The sequence below is a fragment of the Marmota flaviventris genome, chromosome X (assembly GCF_047511675.1).
Source record: "Marmota flaviventris isolate mMarFla1 chromosome X, mMarFla1.hap1, whole genome shotgun sequence".
NCBI lineage: Eukaryota > Metazoa > Chordata > Mammalia > Rodentia > Sciuridae > Marmota > Marmota flaviventris.
Window position 1 is genome coordinate 57,032,237 of NC_092518.1, and position 21,395 is coordinate 57,053,631.

At 35.6% G+C, this 21,395-nt stretch overlaps 1 protein-coding gene across 1 annotated transcript in view; it reads left to right on the forward strand.

The window, feature by feature from the left end:
• Tex11 (testis expressed 11) overlaps window positions 1-21,395 on the forward strand; it is a 299,055-nt gene that overhangs the window by 271,187 nt on the left and 6,473 nt on the right. Inside the window, exons 26-28 of the mRNA XM_027935840.2 lie at window positions 6,940-7,089; window positions 8,295-8,403; window positions 9,619-9,739. Coding sequence (XP_027791641.2) covers window positions 6,940-7,089; window positions 8,295-8,403; window positions 9,619-9,739 — 380 coding nt within the window. The remainder of the gene's footprint in view (window positions 1-6,939; window positions 7,090-8,294; window positions 8,404-9,618; window positions 9,740-21,395) is intronic.

Genomic DNA, 21,395 nt, shown 5'->3' on the forward strand with positions numbered 1-21,395 from the left:
CAAAATTACTAATTATATAAGAAAATATTGATGAAGTGGACTTATGGCCAATTGAGAACTTCAATTTGTTAAAAGATACCACTGAGAAAAAAAAAACAACACAATCCACTGATAGGAAGAAAAAAGCTAATAAATAAGCTTGACAAATTCCAAAATATATAAAGAACTATAACTCAGAAAAGGTAAACAGCACAATAAAAAATGGGCAAGGAATTGAATGAGTATTTTACAAAAGAGGATATACAGATGGTCAATACATTACTCATCAAGGAAATGCAAAATAGGGCCACTGCACACTCACTGAAATAAATAAAATAAAAATTCCAAGTGTTAATAAGGATGGGAAGCAACTGTAGCTCTGATACATTGCTGGTAGAAATAAAATTGTGACATCTACTTTAGAAAAGTGTTTGGCATTATCTGCTAAACCTGACATGTACCTATCCCAGAAACGACCCTATAGTATCACCCCTTGATACATACTCAGGTGGAATGAATGCATCTTTGTGCCAAAATATGTACAAGAATGTTCACCAAAGCTGTATTCATAAGAGCTAAAATTTTGAAACAACCTTACCACTCATCAACAGAAGAATGGATTAACTAAACTGTAATATAGTCATACATTGGAATATTATAAAACAATAATAGGAATTAACTTCTGAAATATATAAAATGTGGTTAAATATCACAGACATCATTAGGAAAAGTTGAGTACAAAAGAAGTCATACAGAGTATAAATTCTATTTGATAAGCCACTTATTGAGATATAATTCACATGCATGAAATTCACTCATTACATTTTAGTCTATATACAGATATGTGAAACCATCATCAACAATTTTGTAGCATTAAATTTGATCAGAAACTCTGAACCCTTTACTTATCTTTGCATATCTCCCAAAAGTCCTAAGCAAGCACTAATCTACTTTCTATTTGTAAAGATTTCCATATTCTGGATATTTTATATAAATGGAATCATGTAATATATGGACTTTTCTTGTGTGTGGTGCTGGGGATTGAACCCAGGACTTTGTGCATGCAAGGCAAGCACTCTACCAACTGAGCTATATCCACAGCCTAATGTATGGACTTTTGTGACCGACTTATTTCGCTGAGCATATATTCTAAGTTCATCTATGCCATGGCATGTATTGGTACATCATTACTTTTTATGGCCAAATATTCCATTGCATGGATATCCCATATTGCATTTATCCATTCATCAGTTGATGGACATTTGGGTTGTTTCTGCCTTTTTGCTACTATAAATAATACTGCTATAAACATTTATACACAAGATTTTGCGTGGATATATTTTCACTTTTCTTGAGTGTACACCTAGAAGAGGAATTGCTAGGTCATATTGTAACTCTTATATTTAATAATTTGAGGAACTGTCAGTATTTCCCAAAGTATCTGTACCATTTTACATTCCCACCAGCAATACAGGAATCCTCAGATTTCTCTTCCTCTTTGCCACACATGTATTGTCTGACTTTTTGATTATAGCCATCCCAGTGATTGTGTAGTTGTATCCCATTGTAGGTTTGATTTCCTAATTACTAATTTTCTTCAAGACCAATGGTGTTGAGCATCTTTTCAGATGGTTACTGGCTATTATACATCTTCTTTGGAGATATCTTTTCAGATCCTGTCTTAGTCTGTGTTTCTGTTGCTCTAACAGAGTACTTGAGACTGGGTAATTTATAAGGAAGGTTACTTTTTTTTTTTTTATTCTACTTAGTTATACATGACAGCAGAATGCATTTCAATTCATTGTACACAAATAAGGAAGCTTGCTTTGACTCACAGTTTTGAAGGCTGGGAAGTCCAAAGGCATAGCAGAGGCATCTGGTGAGGTGTATAACATGGCAGAACATGAAAGAGCAAACAAGTATATGCAGAAGATTCATGAGGGGCAGCCTCACTTTATAATAACCTCTCTCTGACAATAACTAATGTAGTACCTCAAAAAAAGAATTCACTCAGTCCCACTGGAAAGTTATAAAGAATTTGTTGGGCTGGGCTTAATTAATCCTTCTTAACTACCTACCTAAGTCACCTCCTTAAAAGCCCCACCTCACAACATGACCACGGTGGTATTCAAGTTTAAATATGAGTTTTGGAGGGCACAGATCATTGCAGAATCTGCTCAGTTTTTAAGTGGGCTATCTTTTTTATTATTGAATAATACGAATTAGGTGTAATTCTTATTACTCAATAATATATGACATGAACACATATATGACATACATATATTTTCTCCAGTTCTTCACATTGTCACTTTCCTTTCTTAATAGTTTCCTTTGAAGTACAGTTATTAAACTTTCATGAGATGTGGTTTATCTGTTGGCAATTATTTCAAATTAGCATTCATCATACAGATTGATCATCCCTAATCTGAAAATCCAAAACCCCAAATGCTCCAAAAACCAAAACTTATTGAATTATAGACATGATGCCACAAGTGGAAAATTCCACATCTGATCTGATGTGATGGGTCTCAGTCAAAACACAGGTGCACTAAAAATATTGCATAAAATTACCTTCAGGCAGTGTGTAGAAAGAGCATATGAAACATAAATGAATTTTGCATTTAGGGTTGGGTCCCATTCTCAAGATATCTCATTATGTATATGCAAATATTCAAAATCTGAAAAAAATCCAAAATACTTCTGGTCTCAAGCATTTTCAGGTAAAGGATACTCAATCTGTACAACAAATTCTTTTATTTTTATTTTTCAGTTGTCAATGGACCGACCTTCCTTCCTTCCTTCCTTCCTTCCTTCCTTTCTTCCTTCCTTTCTTTCTTTCTGGTGCTGAGAATTGAATCCAGTGCCTCATACATGCTAGGCAAGTGCTCTACCACTGAGCTACAAGCCCAGCCCAACAAATTCTTTATAACTGACTTAGTTTTTTGCCATTTTGCAGCTTATGTACCAAAATGAAAATATCCTTGGAGAAAAATGAGTAGATTATTAACTCTCTTCAAGTAATGGTTTTAAATGAGGTCCTATTGTAGACAAACATATTAAGAATGTAAAAGTCAGAATTACCCTCTCTGAGGTGAAAAGTGTACTTGGGCTTAAAAGAGATACAGCATATTAATCACATTTGTATTCATTATTGTTTCTTTCTTGGAACAGAATCATCTCTGGCTTTCTCAAAGCAAAATAATATTAATCAACGAGTACTTCTGTTTTCTGTGTTTTTCTGAGACAACTAGTAATTATCAAGACATTCTGAATTTTTAAACCTAATTTTGTAAAGAATCATCTTATTATCTGGACTACATAGAATACCACCTACTAGACATAACATTTTTTACTTAAGGACACTGATATTTTCTTAGAGATGAGTTGTTGAGAAGAGTAGCAATAATTTAAAACTTGCAGAAATAAGTGACAAACACTGTAGTACCTTGGATCCAGTTTTTTTTTTCTCATACAACTAGAATTGTGAAATAGTTAAAATAATTTTTTCAGATAATTCACTGATTATATAGATACCACTTTGGGATTTTTTTCCTTTTTTTGTTTTTGTTTTAACTCATACAGGAGTGGTACTTTTTGATCTAACGGCTTTAAGGTGTGAATTAGAATTTAAAATTTATTTTGAAGAACTCTTAAAGAATTAACAGTTAAGTCATACTTAAAAGTGTAAAGAAAGTCTTAAAATTTGGAAAGGTTTTGTTGAACTTGGTAGTAACTGTGTGAACAAGCTAAATTATATCAAAATGAGAATGTCAAAATGAACCTTTCAGTTAAGTAGTGTAACTGGAACTTTTGGCTATTAAACATGGTTTTTATAAATTCATGGGACAGTATTTGTATTCACTGCAGTATTTAATAGCTTCTTAATGTTTTCTTCATCTCTGATAATGAATTTTAAGATATGATAACTGTCCAAAATATCTAATTCAAAAATGAAAGTAGATTCTGAAATAAATTTGATGCTTTTTAATTAAAACATATAAAGTATTGGGGCTGAGGCTGTAGTGCAGTGGGAGAGCACTTGCCTAGCATGTGCAAGGCCTTGGGTGTGATCCCCAAATTTAACAAATCAAGAAGAAAATAAATAACAAAGACAAGGGCATAAATCAATAAAATGTAAAACAGAAAACAATGAACACAATCAATGAAGCTAAAAGCTATTTGTGTGTGTTTGTCTTTTGAGAAAATCAATGCCATTGATAAACCTCTATCCAGGCAGATTAAGACAAAAAAATATCAGGAGCCATCACTAGAGATTCTACAGATATTTAAAAGACTAAAAAGGGAACATTATGGATAACTTTATGCACATGAATTTGAAGTCTTAAATGAAATTGACAAATTATTTAAGTCACAAGCTACCAAAACTCCCACACGATGCTATAGATACAGTCTTATACTTGTTAAGTTAATTAAATTGATAATCTTCCAACAAAAAGACTACAGAACAATTCTACCAAACAATTAAAGAAGATGTAATACTAATTTTTATTTGTACAAACTTCCAGAAAAAAGAGAAAGACATGAGTTGGGAATATAGCTCAGTTGTAGAGCACTTGCCTAGTATCCACAAGGCCCTGTGTTTAATCCCCAGTACTGTGCACCATATGCATACATGTGTGTGCACAGACGCGCACACGTGCACACACACAGAGGGCACAACTACTATTTCATTTTTTGAAATCAAAGCTAAACAAAGACAATGTAAGAAACATCTCTCATAAAATAGATGGCAAAATATTCAACAAATTATCAGCACATTGAATTTAGTAACATGATAAGTGTAATACATCATAACCAAGTGATATTTATCCCAGGTTCAACATTGTAAACTCAATGAATTCATCAGTTTAACAGATTAAAGAAGTAAAATATAAAATCAACAGATAATGAAAAAGTATTTGACAAAATTCAATTTTTAAATTTTTTTTATGATGAAAACTCTTAGCTGACTTAGGAACCAAAGGGAGGTTCCTCAGCTTACTAAAGGCCATCTACAAAAAACAAAACCTACCTAACAATGAAGGAGTGAATACTTTCCCCCTAGTCAAGGTTGTCTACTGTTAACTTAAGTCAAGGTTGTCTACTGTTAATTTATCCTTTCAACATTATCCTAAGTGTCCCAGTCAGTGCAATAGATAAGCAATAGAATGAAGGATAGAAGAGGAAAAAAAAGAGAGAGAGACTCTATTTGTAGATAACATGATTGTTTATATAGAAAATCCCAAAGAATCTATTAAAAGGTTCCTAGAACTAATACATGAGTTTAGCAAGATTAGGACACAAGGTTAATACTCAAAAGTTAATTATATTTCTATGTACTAGCAGTGAAGTTCAAGAATAAGCAATAAAAATCAAGGGAACCTTCTGAAGCATTGGAAGTTGTTTAGCATGATCTGGGTACTAATTACATGGGTTTAAATCTGTGTGATAGTTCATCGAGTTGTGTGTTGAAGATTAGAGCACTTTGTTCAGTTTATTGTATGTATACTATACCTCAAAACTTTTTTAACATTCACTCTGCCAAAGATGAATGAAAACTGTCTCACGTAGTATGATTTATGCCATCTGACATAGATTCTTCCCATGGTGGTACCCCCAAAATACTGTTGACTGACTAAATGAAACAACTTAGAAACTCTCTTCCACTTTGCTTAACATAAAACCACTATTAGTTTATGCCACACTGAATCTTCTGTTTAATTCAGCCTTGAGAGTGAGCATGGACCTTACAAGTTCACAGGAGGAAGGGAATCATTGGATTTTAATTAGAACTTTAACAATAACAGCAGGATTTCAGGCTAGTTAGCAGCATCATGGCAGATGTTTCAGAAAATGCAGGCAGTGTTAGTGAATGCATTACAGGGTGCTAAAAGTAGTGGTGTTCATCAACAGATGAATGGATAAAGAAAATGTAGTATATATACACAGTGGAGTTTTACTCAGCCTTAAAAAAGAATAAATTTATGTCATTTGCAGGTAAATAGATGGATTGGAGAACATCATGCTAAGTGAAATAAGAGACTCAGAAAGTCAAGGGTTGAAAGTTCTTTCATGTGTGGAAGATATATAAGGGGGGGTCAGATATTTAAAAAGGAGGGGAAATCTCACAAAATAGAAGGAAGATCCATAGAGTAGAGGAGGAAAGGGATTGAGAGGGAGGAAAGAGGGGGAGGGTATAGGGAAGTACTGGCAAATGAAATTACCAGATTTTGCTGTCTATGTATATACCACAGTGAATTATATATATATATATATATATATATATATATATATACCACAGTGAATTTTATTTATATATATATATATATATATATATATATATATATATATATATATATATACATACACACACATAAACACACACATATTCAAACATATACATAAACATATATGCACCAATTAAAGTATCAATAAAAGAAGGGAGATCAGTAGTGTAGAACAAGTGGAAGCAGGAGGGAGGAGAATGGGAGGGAAAGGGAAGGTACAATGAGGAATGAGATGATCAAATTATGTGCATGTATGAATATAGCATAATGAATTTCATTATTTTGTATAATTATGATTCACCAATAAAAAGGGTTTTTTTCAGTCCATCCATGGCTGAGTGTAGTGGTGTGTGCCTGTAATCCCAGCTACTTGGGAGACTGAGGCAGGAGGATCACAAGTTCAATGCCAGCCTGGGCAACTTAGACCCTGTCTCAAAACAAAATAGTAAAAAGGGCCATGGATGTAGTTCAGTGGTAGAGCATCCCTGGGTTCAGTCCCCAGTACCATAAAGAAAAAAATTAAAAATTTGTCTACAGTACCTGAGATAACTTTCAAATTGTAAGCAAAATTAATTTTCCTGAATGGGAAAACCTACCCATTTAGAAAGATTAGAATAGGAGAGGATAATGAAATGGAATCACAGAGAATGTTGCTTTTTTGCCTCTTTGTTAGGGGACTTCTCACAAGATCCATGTGAAACATTGCTTCTGTTATATGAGTTTGAAGTTAAAGCCAAAATGAAAGATCCATCACTGGACAGCTTCCTGGAATCGGTGTGGGAACTGCCTCATTTAGAAAGTAAAACATTTGAAACAATCGCATGTAAGTGCTATATTTATTCTTTTGTAAGCCTAGTGCCCATTTAGATCTTACTATTTTCTTTTCTCTCTTTACTCATCTTTCTTACCTCCAGGTGGGAAACATTTTTTCTCCCTCTCTAATGCCATTCTTAAACTATTTTATATTACAATCATTCGTAAATTTATCTCCTTAGGTTCATGAAAAATAATTATGTATATTTATTGCACTTATAAACCCCTAGGGAACTGCATTGCTCATGATAGGTGCTCAAATTTATTCTATGTGTGGAATTTAATTATGTAACTACACAATAGGGAAGCTCAAACTTCAGAAAGTCACTTTATACAGCTAGCTTGAAATGATAATTGACTGCTTCACTGATTGAAGGTGACACAATCGTAACTGTTTATTGAAATGTCAGAGAAATATTGGAAAATTTTTAACACAACTGCCACACTCACATTTGTAGTTGAAATACAGGTGGGATTTAGGGACTCGGGGGCTTTTGGAGAGTGGATTGCACGGAATGGCCTAATTTTCTTCCCTTTGTATCAGGGACTTGAGTGTAGGTTACCTCTAACACTATTAGGTACACTGAAGTACACAACGGTCACATTTACCTTTCCTTGGTCTTGCCTAGACAGAATTCCTAGAGCTATGGAACAAATGATATATATTTTATGAACATGTGATGATGACCTTGTATAATGGAACTCCAATTCTAGAGGCATCTGGAAAATGCATCTGGAAGTTTTAGAATTAATCACCTCTGATATTCACTCTAGTTTCCTATTTTTAGTACCTGGCAAGAAGCAGTATATAAAAATATTAAATCTGTTTTTGATTAGGGTTCTTTTACTGATCTGCTTTCTGTTTCTTTCTTGGTGTGCCTTTCTTTGACTGTGGTTCATAAAATTGTTGCTTCACCTGTATGACTGTATGCAGGGCCATAGAAACAATAGGTTTTCTGTTGATGTTTGTTGAAGAAAGGATGTAACCTGACAATCCTACCATGCTACTCTGCCTAGAAAGAAGAAGCTACCTCTAAAAGCATCTGTGGATTCATCATTTTATAAAATTCATCTTCATTGTGTGTGTGTGTGTGTGTGTGTGTGGTTAATCTGCTTCAGGCTAGTTTCATTAGAGAAAGCAAGTTGTAGCCTGGGGTGAAAACTGTGATGGATAAGATTATGGTGTTCTCAACCTTTTTTCTTCCCTCCCGATAGTATTAGCCTTGGAAACACCTGCATACTATCCTTCTATCGCTCTCAAGGCCTTGAAAAAGGCTTTATTGCTCCACAAAAAGAAAGAATCAATTGATGTTTTAAAATACAGGTTAGTAAATGTAATTCAACACCCAATCCAGGATTTTTAATAGCCTAAAGAACTATAGTGGATGCCCCATAAATAATCAATTATAATCAACTGGTTCAACTTAAAAGATGATGGGGGAAGGGGTCCCTCCTATGAATAGCTCCATACTGAGGGCTGTATTACAGACCAAGAATTGTTTAGGTCAAAGAGTCGGATTTTCTCTAAGGAGAGCAAGAGGAAAAAAAGTAATTTACTTGACTATATGTATATAATAAAACTACTAAGTACCTTCCTTTCTTTTTTTAGAGGAGTATACTGGGAATCGAACCCAGGGGCACTTGAAAGATGAGTCACATATCCCCAGCCCTTTTTTATATTTAATTTTATTTTATTTATTAGGGTCTCACTGAGTTGCTTAGAGTCTTGCTAAATTGTTGAGGCTGGTTTTGAACTCTCGATCGTCCTACCTCAGCCTCCCAAGTTGCTGGGATTGCAGGCATGCACCACCATACCTGCCACCTTCTTTCCTTTATATTGAATATCTAGTAATGAAACAAACAGAAAGGTAGAGTTGAGAATATAGCTCAATGGCAGTGTACTTGCCTACCATGTTTAAGACCCTGGGTTTGATCCCCAGGACCACAAAAACAAACCAACCAATGGTACAGAAAAATACTTGCCTCAGAAAAATATTTGCCTCAGATTTTTTTCTAAGTACTTTTTAAGCACCAGTAAGTGTTATATGAAATATTATTTACTGGAGAGTTTTTTGTTTTCTGTGTCTAGACATGAGGAAAAATAGACGTGTGTGATTTTTTTTTCCTCTGGAAAACTTCATTACAATCTTTCTGTTCTAAGACATAAGAGACCGTTTTCTTGGAATTATTTCCCAATTTAAATCCCAATTCCCTTGCCCATTTGAGGAAGTAACAAGATGCTTTTAAATGCCTATAAATTGAACCAGCTCACGAAATATAATAAACCGCTACTCCTTTGTGCTAGAAACTAAAAAAGAGTGAAAGACAGCCATAGGTGTGATAAAAGAAAAGATTGGTCAACCCCTATTACAGCTTCAAAAATCTGTCTTCTGAGGTTGGAGGCCAGATAAAACCAAGGGAAGAACAGAAGTGTTTTGAAGCTTTTAGTCTGGGATGAGATCCAGATTTTACTTATCTTAGCCATTGAAGCCAATGATTTCTTTCCTTATGGGATGAGTTTTCTCTTTTTGATTTTCAGCAAATGTATGCACATCTTGATTAACCTTTCAGTGCCAGATGGGACATCAAGTGCAGAGCTCTGTCCCATGGAAGAAGTTTGGGGATATTTTGAAGATGTTCTGAGCCTTATTAGCCACACTGTAAGTCAAACTTCCAGCTAATATTAAACTTTGAGCTAATTTTAAAGAACTGAACTATCTTGTATATTAGAAACAATATAGAATCATGCTTTTGATATGAGTTTAGGGCAGATTTACATTGTAATATGGTTATGAACTACAAAATTTCTCTGGGATTTTGAAATATAAGTAGTTAAAAGCACAAATTTGCTAATACAAGCATATTATGAATTAAGTCAAAATATCAGCACCATTGGCTATCTTGAACTACTTTGTATTTTCAAAGCCTGGTAGAATTGTTACTTCCCCTGTGATGATGGTGACTTTGTGAAAATATTATTCTCACCATTTCTCAGAGGCAGGTGATTAAGTAGAAGAAATAAGAAATACCTGTATTTTTTAGTCCCTCTCTGCTGATTTCTTTTACTTTTTCAGTGCAGGTTTCTTTAGTGCTTTTTTAAAACTAGCTTTACTGAGTATAATATACATTTCATAAAATTCACCCATTGAATATGTGCAAGTCAGTATATTTTAGAGTTGCACAACTATCATCACAGTTCAGCTTTAGAACATTTCTATTACCCACCCCCCCCAAAGTTTCTTGCCCACTTGCAGTCCCTGCTTCTACCTGCAACCCAGACAACCACAGAACTGTTTTCTATCTCTCTAGATTTTTCTGGATGTTTCACATGAATCGAATCATACAATATGTGGCCTCTTGTGTCTGACTTCTTTCACTTAGTATTATATTTTTGAGGTTCAACTATGTTGCAGCATTATCAGTATTTCATTCCTTTTTCTTTGGTTGAATGATATTCTGTTGAATGGTTATACTACATGTTGTCTATCCATTTATTCATTGATAGACATTGAAGTTGTTCCCAATTTTTGGCTATTATGAATGCTTCTGCTATTAATTCATATACAAGTCTTTGTGTAGCATATGATTTCAATTATCTTTGCTATATACCTAGAAGTAAAATTTCTGGGGTCACTGTTTAACTTCTCAAGGAGCTGTAATCAGTTTCCCAAAGTAGTGGCACCATTTTACATTCCCACTAGCAGCAAATGAATGTTATAATTTCCTTACATCTTCACCAGCATTGTTATTTCCCCTCTTTTATTATTATAGCCATCCTAGTGGGTGTGGAGTGGCAGTTCATTGTGGTTTGACTTATAGTTTTTTGTTGGCTAATGATGTTGGTCATATTTTTCGTGTACTTATTGATCTTTTTTTTCCTTTGGAAAAATGTCTAATTATTTTCCTGCTTTTAAAACGAGGTCATCTTTTTATTTATTGAATTGCAAGACTTCTTAACATAGACTAGATACAAGTCCTTTATAGGATATATGATTTGTAAATATTTTCTCTCAATCTCTTCATTTTGTTAATGGTATCATTTGCAAAGCAAAAGTTTTGAATTTTAATGAAGTCTAACTTATCTATTTTTCCCTCTTATAGATAGTGGTTTTGGTCACGCTAAGAAATCCTTGCCTAACCCAAGTTTGTGAATATTTTCTCTTATGTGTTGTTGTATTTATATTTTTATCCTTTAAGTATAGCTCTATGATACATTTTGAGTTAATTTTTGTTTATGGTGTGAGGTAAGGGTCTAACCGGGGTTTTGTTTGGTTTTGCATAATGGATATATTCCTCTCTTGTTGGACTTGAGTTTTCTCACTTGTAAAATGGAAATAGTACCTACTCTCACTGTCCCACACTAGAGTTGTAAGGATCAATGGAAATACTATATGTGTTGTAAACTTTCATTTGACATGTAAGGTGGTACTGTTATTATAAGGGAGCTATAAAACATTAAAAGAAGGTTAGATTAAAGTCAGAAAGTCATTATTTGTATCCATGTTAATATCTAAGGATATTGAGTGCTCTGGGCTCAACTGTTCTTCATATACAAGTAAATACCTGCAAATCACAACAGATGGTGGAATAGTATAGCATGTTGAAAACCTGGTACAAATTCGCACTGACTAAAGAAGACTAAAATTTTCCTGGAGCTGTGTAATTATGGTCTTGTGAATTTAAATTTTTTTTAAACTTCACTATTGAAACTTTTTAAAAAATTTTACTCTTTTGGGACAAAGAGAAAATTCCATTGCTAAGCCATGAACTTCATTTGGACCTTCCAGTGTGTTTGCCATAGTAACGAATAAAAATTAAAATTAGATTGTGCTTTAACTCCACATTGATTAATTTCCATAGTCTCTATGTGAGGCAAAAAATTCTCTAAGCATTTTGGTTTTGCCACTTTTATTCAGTCTTATTACAGATGCAAGTTCTCTGACTCAGGTTGGCTAAGCTTATTACTGTTTTCTATTTTTCTGATGAGTTTCCCATCTATTATTGTTCATGCCTTGAAACATGACTGGATAGTTAGCTTTTTAATAGAGATTAATTTAATAACCTTCTTGGCTCTTTACCTTGTGCATGTTGCTTTCTCCTGTATGATTGAATGTGCTATGCATCTCCTTTGTTTTAAATGCTGCAGAGAAAATTCTGCTTTTGTTTAGTTGACTTTTTAAATGACTAGTCATGCATTCATAATTTATTGAGCAGATAACCTTTATCAAGTGCCTCCATACACTGGTAGAATGCCTATTACATAAACATAAATCCTCCCATCTCACAGCGTCATGCATTACAGTTTATAAAGCACTCTTACATCCATTATCTCATATAACCCCCCACAGCAATTCTATAAAGTAGATAGTGCTGCTATTATCCTTAATTTACAAATGAGGAAAATTTTAAGATTCATAAAAGTCAGGTTATCATTTGGCTAAGGTCATTTATGGCTGATGAATAAGAGTTAGGAATAGAACCCAGGTCTTCTGACCTCATATCTTAGATGGAGGCACTCTAACAAAATACCATAGACTGGATGACATATAAACAACAGAAATTTACTATCCCAATTCTGGAGGCTAGAAAGTCCAAGCTGGAGGCTAGAAAGTCCACTGATTTGGTCTCCAGTAAGAGCCTGCTTCCTCATAGATGGGCCAACTTCTCATTATAACCTCATCTTGCAGAAAGGGTAAGGGACCTCTCTGGGGTCTAATTTATAAGGCCACTAATCCTAATGAATGATCACTGCACCCTTCACTACCTTATCACCTTTCATTGGCCCAACCTACTAATACCATTACCTTGAAGTAGAATTTTAACATATGAATGGAGGGACATAAATATCCAGCCCATTGTTCCTCAATTATAGAGCTCTTTCCAATAGAACACACACCTTTACCAGTTCTTGCTAGGAAATTTTATTTCAAAGGAGAGGCTCAGATTGATATTGAGAAGCTACTGCCAATGAAAAAGCCTGGGGCGGGTCACACACATTTAAGCATGCAGTCCTACGTACTCTTCAGTAGGTTCATATTCTAGATTATTTTTAAAAGGTAGTAGGTTGTTCAGCTTTTTAAAATTAAATTGTTATTCTGAAATAATTATAGATTCACATGCACTTATAAGAAATAACAGAGGTTCTGTGCACTCTTTTTTATGCCTTTATTTATTTTCATGTGGTGCTGAGGATCAAATCCAGTGCCTCACCCATGCTAGGCAAGTGCTCTACCACTGACTTACAATTGCAGCCCCAGATTCTGTGTACTCTTTACGCAGCTTCCCCCAATAGTAGCATCTTGGCCCCATGCATGCCAGGCGAGCACCAATGGTAGCATCTTAACAAAACTCTGTTGTACAATATCACAACAAGGATGGTGGCATTGTTATAGTCAAGACACAGAACATTTTCATCACCACAGTGATTCTTCATGTTGCCTTGCTATAGCCGCTCCCCACTCCAAGCCTTTCCTTAAATCCTGGCAACCACTAATCTGTTACCAGTTTCCATAATCATGTCATTTCTTGAATGTTATATAAATAGAATCATAAAGTATATCTTGAGATTTGGAATAGTACAATACAAAACCTTTTGAGATTGGCTTTTTCCACTTAGCATAATTCTCTAAAAGATTCATCAAGTTGATATGTGTCACAAAAGGACAAATACTGTATGATTCCACTTATGTGAAGTACCAAGTGGTTAAACTCATGGAGATGGAAAAATAGAGTGGTGGTTGCTAGGGACTGAGAAGGGGTATTTTTTAATAAGTACAGAGTTACATTTTGCAAGATTCCAGTTCTGTGGATGGATGGATGGATGGATGGATGGATGGATGTTGGTTGGTGATAGTCGCATAACAGCATGATTATGAACTATACACTTAAAAATGACTTAAGCCAGGCACAGTACTGCATGCTTGTAATCCCAGCAGCTTGGGAGGCTCAGTCAGAAGGATCATGTGTTCAAAGCCAGGCTTAGCAACTTAGCAAGGTCCTAAGCAACTCAGCAAGACCCTGTCTCTAAATAAAATATAAAACAGGGCTGGGATATGGCTCAGTGGTTAAGCACCACTGGGACCACTGGGTTCAATCCCTGGTACCCCCCTCCCAAAAAATATTTAAGCTGGGTGTGATGGTACACACCTATAATCACAACAAATTCAGGAGGCTGAGACAGAAGGATTGCAAGTTCAAAGCCAGCCTCAGCAACTTAGCAAGGCCCTAAGCAACTCAGCGAGACCCTATCTCAAAAATAAAAGAGTTGGAGATGTAGCTCAGTGGTAGAGTACCCTTGGGTTCAATTTCTAGTACCAAAAAAAAAAATAGTTTAAGGTGGTAAACATTATGTTATACGTATTTTACCATTTATAAAAGTGATGGGAAAAAAAATCTTTGTCAGATACTGTAACATTTCTTCCTTCTCATTTTAGTATTAATTGTTTGTCTTTTTAATTTAATTTGAGATCTTGCCACTTCTTAGTGTAATGAGTAATTTTTATTGAGACATAGACATTTTCTTGTTATGTTATGAGCCCCTGGATCTCATTTAAATCTTCTCTTTCATCTAAATCTTACTTCCTCCAAGCCTCACATCTCCCTGAGGCCGGAATTGAGGCTCATGCAAAGGCATCTTTGATTCAGACTTTGATATTGTGTTTCTTCTAGATTTCTATAGTTAGTTTCCTCATTGCTCTTTTGCTCTTTCTTCATCAGTTTTTCCTTTGCATCCTCATCAAATGTATCTCCCCAAAACACAACTCCATATTTCCCTGATCCTTAACTTCATCCAACCCAAAAAACAAGACAGGGATTTTCCAGAGAGTACTTAATATTCTCTTAATCATCAGCCTTCATCTTCTCCTCTCCCTGCTTCCTCTCAGATTGAAGCAGGATCTTCCCTCAAGAAAACATGTCCCTCACTACCACTCCTTTTTTTCTCAGCAGAAGAGACTCAATTACCTGGACCTTTGCTCTCAGTATCACTGTGTATTTGTTTATATCACACCTGTCTTCCACTTCTCTCTTCACTTAAAATCTGTCTTCTCTCTCTTAATTACCAGTATTGTCATGGACTGGAACATCATGGGCACATTTTCTTTCCTTCCTTGGAAATTTCATCATTATTTTTTTTATCCTAAGTGACTTTGGCATCCACCTTAGCAATTATTCCACCTTGTAGTTTCTTTTTCTTTTTTCTTTTTTTTTTTTTTGTACCAGGAATTCAACCCAGGGGCACTTAACCATTGAGCCACATCCCCAGCCCTTTATATAATTTTATTTTGAGACAGGATCTTGCTAAATTGCTTAGGGACTTGCTAAATTGCTGAACTTGGCTTTGAAGTTGTGATCCTCCTGTCTCAGCCTCTTGAGCCACTGGGATTACAGGCATGCACCACTACACCTGGCTTCACCTTCATTTTTTACCTCAGAGTTTTTCTACTGACCATACTCTCTCTCTCACTTCCCCCACATATATTACTGGCTCTCATTTGGATCTCAAATAACTCTTCTCACTCTCATACAATCCAATCTGATTACACACTTTTCCTTTCTCTTTCCCCCTTCCCCCACCCCTACTCTTTTTTTTTTTTTTTTTTAGTTATACTGGTCTTCCTTTTTTTTTTTTTTTTTCAAATCGAGTGACTGAACACCATCAGTTCTTCTGTCCCTGGTCTTGAACAGCACAATAAATAAAGAAGAAAAACACAGAACCATTCAGATTTAGCCCAGTACAGATTCATGTTGTTAAGCTTTCAATGGATTCTCATTGCTCTTCCAAAATACTTGCATTCCTTGCTGGGCTTGGTGTCTTACATCTGTAATCCCAATGGCTTGGGAGGCTGGGGCAGGAGGATCCAAGCTCTAAAACCAGCCTCAGCAATTTAGTGAGGTTCTGAGCAACTTGGAGAGATCCTGTCTCAAAATATAATATAAAAGGGCTAGAGATGTGGCTCAGTGGTTATACACCCATGGGTTCAATCCCCAGTACCAAAAAACAAAAAAAGAACTTGCATTCCTGTCAACCTTTTGGAAAACTCAAGTAGCTGATTCAAATCTAATCTATCCTTATAAAAATTTTATACCTTACTCATTCCCCATTAGATGTTCTCGTATCTGCGTGTGTGTGTGTGCGTGCGCATGCTGTGTGCGCGCACGCACTGCTGGGGATGAAGCACAGGGCCTCACACATCTAAATAAGCGCTCTACTGCTGAGCTACATCCCCAAACCTTTTTATTTTATTTTGAACAGGGTCTTGTTAAGTTATCCAGGCTGGCCTCAAACCTGCAATCCTCCTGCCTCAGCCTCTAGAATAGCTGGGATTACAGGTGTGTGCCCTATACCCAGCATATCTTTTTAATTCAGAAGATCAAGGACATAAAGTATAAGATTCCTCATTAACCATATTTCAGTGATAACCTCTGCCCCTGTACCTATCTACTCACCTGTCCTCTTTTCCAGAAACATATTTCCTCAACCTTATTCATCAATTCAGTCCTCTTCTATCTCCTGGACTACTTTCCTGTCTCTTCATCATTTTCAATCTCTATCTTTCAATGATCTTTTCTGCTTTAAAAAAGGCGTTGGTCCCTAATATTATGTATAACTATCATGCATTAATAAAAATATTTAAAAGGCATATTTAAAAGGTCTCAAACAAATGGGAATATATCCACAATCTTGGATAAGAAGCCTCAATATTATAGAGTCAATTTCCCTAAATTCAGTGCAATAAATTCAATCAAGATAAAATTCTCATTGGGATTTTTTAAAAGATGGACATGATACCTTTATTTGCTTATTTTTATGTGGTGCTGAGGATTGAACCCAGTGCCTCACACATGTGTGGCAAGCACTCTACCACTGAGCTACAGCTACAGCCCTCAATGGGATTTGTTTAAATATTTTTTTTAGTTGTAGGTGGACACAATGCCTTTATTTTTATTTTTTATTTATTTTTTAATATTTTTATTTATTTTTTATGTGGTGCTGAGGATCAAACCCAGTGCCTCACCTGTGCTAGGTGGGTACTCTACCACTGAGCCACAACCCCAGCCCTCAGTGAGATTTTTTAAAGTAAACTTAATAAAGTGATTCTAAAATTTTCTGCAAAACAAAAAGATGAGCTATAACAACCAATAAATTTTTGCTTGGCTTGGTGGTACACACCCTATCAAATATTTGTTTATAAAGTGATATATATGTAATATTATTATAAACATCGACAAATAGATTAGTAGGAGAAGATAATGCCCAAGAGAATGTCCACATAACTATGAGAACTTAGTATTCAATAAGGGGTATATATTAAATCACTGAGGTGAGGATGGCCTTTTAAAATTTTTATTATTTTTTGTTTTTTTTGGTACTGGGGATTGATCCCAGGGGCACTTAACCACTGAGTCACATCCCAGTCCCTTTTTTATTTTTTATTTTGAGACAGAGTCTTGCTAAGTTGCCTAGGGCCCCACTAAATTGCTGAGGCTGGTTTTGAACTTGTGATCCTCCTGCCTCAGTCTCCTGAGCCACTGTGATTACAGGTGTGTGCCACTGCACCTAGCTAGGAAAACATTGTTTTTAATCATGGGATAAAGAGGTTTCACCCCAAAAAAGTACGAAAAAAGATTCATTTACATAAAGTAATAAATGACTCAAGCTACCACAAAAGGTTTTAAAACAAGCTGTAGATTTGGATAAAATATCCACATTTAAATTAAAAATCACATTAGAGTCAGGCAGGGTGGCACAAACCTGTAATTTCAACTACTCAGGAGTCTGTGGCAGGAGGATCATGAATTCAAAGCCAGCCTGGGCAACTTAGCAAGACCCTGTCTCAAAATGTTTTTTAAAAAAGGGCTAGGAATTTAGAATAGTGATAGATTGCTTGTTGAAAATGTTCAAGGCTCCGGGGTGAATCCCCAGCACCATGAAAAAAAAAGTAAAAGAAAATCACATTACAAAGGCTAAATTCCTAGAAAGTGTAGCCAAGAAAAGCATGAGGGCTCCCTTCCTCCAACCTCCTTCCACTCATAAGGCAGAATACCTACCCAAGGCAAGTCAGATTAAGCATATTTTGGCTGCAGTTGCCCTTTCCCCAGCTAACACATAGGGAAAAGTTTCCACATCCAGAGAGGTAAACCTAGAAGATACTACTGCCCTACCTAGCATCCTGTTTTTAAAATAAGGATGCCAGTCAGGAAAAAGGATTTACACCCCACCTCCATGAAGCTCTGGAGCAGCAGCTGAGACATTTCTCCCAAGGGGAAAGCCAATCCATAAGAACAGAAAGCTTCTAACTTCTCCCCCAAAGATCTCACTTTCCTTGCAATAGTGTGGAGAGGTTCAAGCCAAAGGGTGCTCTTGAAACCAATGAATATTTTGGTAGTAAGCAATGAGAGGAAGGCATTGGCTCTATTTGAATAAGAAGCTAGCCCATAGCCCAGCTAGTTTACCAGAGAGAATCATGGAAAGAGCTAAAAAGTGACCTACAGGGGTCAGAACAAACCACAAAATCTTGACTCAAAAACTATAACTATAATGTACTAATTAAAAAAATTAATACGCAAGACTGAAAAAACTACCCCTTGAGAGTGGCCTGAATCTCATTGGATCAGAGTGTGGAACAATTTATGCCCCAGGGGATTATTGAAAACAGTGCAAACCTTGGTGCAATTAGTGGAACCTAACAGCTAGATGTGCTAGCAGCAGCAGCAGAGAGTTTAAGAGACATCATTAAAAGAGATAGTTGTCCCTTGGGGCTGGGGATGTGGCTCAAGCAATAGCATACTTGCCTGGCATGCGTGTGGCCCGGGTTCGATCCTCAGCACCACATACAAACAAAGATGTTGTGTCCACCGAAAAACTGAAAAATCAATATTAAAAAAAATTTCTCTCTCTCTTAAAAAAAAAAAAAAAAAGAGATAGTCCCAGCTACTTGGGAGGCTGAGGCAGGAGAATTACAAATCCAAGACCAGCTTCAGAAACTTAATGAGACTCTTATCTCAAAGTTTTTTATAAAAGGGCTGGGCATGTAGCTCAGTCGTAGAGCTCCTCTGGTTTCTACCCCCAATAATCCCTCCACCACACATAAAAAGAGTATGATCCTAACATGAGGATATGCATATAAATCAATGAGATAGAATAAAGAATGCAGAAACACTCAAATTTATTTTTTAATATTTTCTTTTTAAAAAATATTTTTAGTTGTAGATGGACATTATAACTTTATTTTATTCATTTATTTTTTATGTGGTGCTGAGGATTGAACCCAGTGCCTCATGTATGCTAGGCAAGTGCTCTACCACTGAGCCACAACCCCAGCCCTCAAATTTATTGTCAATTGATTTGTGTGTGTGAGTGTGTGTTACTAGGGATTGAACCTAGGACCTTGTATGTGCTAGGCAACTATGCTAAAACTGAGCTATATCCCTATTTTTTTATATTTTATTTTGAGATAGGGTCTTAATCAATTGCTCAGACTAGCCTCAACCAAGAACCTTCTGCCTCAGCCTCATGAGTAACTGGGATTACAGGTGTATGCCACCACACTCAGTGGCAGTTAGTTGATTTTTTAAATATTTTTAGTTGTAGATGGACACAATACCTTTATTTTATTTATTTATTTTTATGTGGTGCTGAGGATTGAACCTAGTGCCTCACATGTACTAGGCAAGCATCTACCACTAAGCCACAACCCTAGCCCCAGTCAGTTCATTTTTTATAAAGTTGTCAAGTCCATCCAATGGGGGGGATAGTGTTTTTTTATTAAATTTTTTATAGTTATAGATGGACACAATACATTTATTTTATTTATTTATTCTTATGTAATGCTGATAATCGAACCCAGTGCCTCAGGTGTGCTAGGCAAGCACTCTACTGCTGAGTTACAACCTCAGCCTGGTAATAGTGTTTTTAATAAATAGTGTTCAGACAAGTTGATAGTTACATGGAAAGGAAGGAAATTTGAACCCTGACTTCCCACCATATAGAAGAGTAAATCAAAGGCCTAAATGTAAGAGCTAAAATAATCAAACTCTTAGAAAGAAGCATAGTCTTAAATCTTCTGTGATCGTGGATTAGGCAATTGTTTCTTAGATATGGCACCATGAGTACAAGCAATGAAAAAATAGATCAATTACGTTTCAGCAAAATTAAAACATTTTTTCTATAAAGGACATCATTGAGGAAGTAATAAGGCAGCCCAAAGAATGGGAGTAAATCTTGGAACTCATATGTGTAGTAAGAGATTTTTTTTATTGGAATATATAAAGAACTCTTATGGGCTGGGATGTGGCTCAATGATAGAGTATTTGTCTAAGCATGCAAAAGGCCCTGGGTTCCATGCCCAGTACCACATAAAAGAAACAAAAAGGAATTCTGACAACTCTGAAAGACAACTATTTTTTTTTTTTTTTTTTTTTTTAGTGAGCAAAGCATTTGACTTGACATTTCTCCAAAGAAAGTATCCAAATGGCCAATAAGCATATAAGATATGATTTTATTTGTATATCTCTGATAAATAATGATATTGAACATGGACTACCCCTTAACACCCAGTAAGATATAAGCTATAATTTAAAAGATAGTAAAAAAGTGTTGACAAGAAATTGGTACCCTCACATAGTGTCTATGTTATTGTAAAATGGTACAGATACTTTGAAAAATAGCCTGATGGTTCCTCAGAAGGTTATACATAACTACCATGTGGCCCCCAAATTCTACTCTAAACCAGGTACAGTGGTGCACACCTATAATCCCAGCTACTCCAGAGGCTGAGGCAGGAGGATCCCAATTTCTACATCAGCCTAGGCAATTCTAGTGGACTCAGTCTCAAAATAAAAGAGTTGTGGGTTGTAGCTCAGAGTTAGAGCACTTGACTAGCATGCATGAGGATCTGGGTTCCATCCCCAGTATCACCAAAACAATAAAAAAGAAAGAAAAAAATTCCACTCTCACTCATATACCCAAGAGAAATGTGAAAACATATGTATAAAGACTCATACAAATATTCATAGCAGATGTATTCATATGGCCAAAAATGTAAACAACTTAAATGTCTATCCATCAATGAATGGATAAACAAAATGTGGTATTTCTATGTAGTGGTATATCCTTTGACTATAAAAGGAATGAAGTTCAGACATACACTATAACATGGTAAACCCCAAACACATTATGCTGGGATAGGGATTTAGCTCAGTAGCAGAGAAATTGCCCAGCATGCATGAGGCCCTGAATCCAATCCTCAGCTGTAAAAAAATGTGTGTGTGTGTGTGTATGCTAAGTGAAAGATGCCTGTAAAAGAGACCACGTAC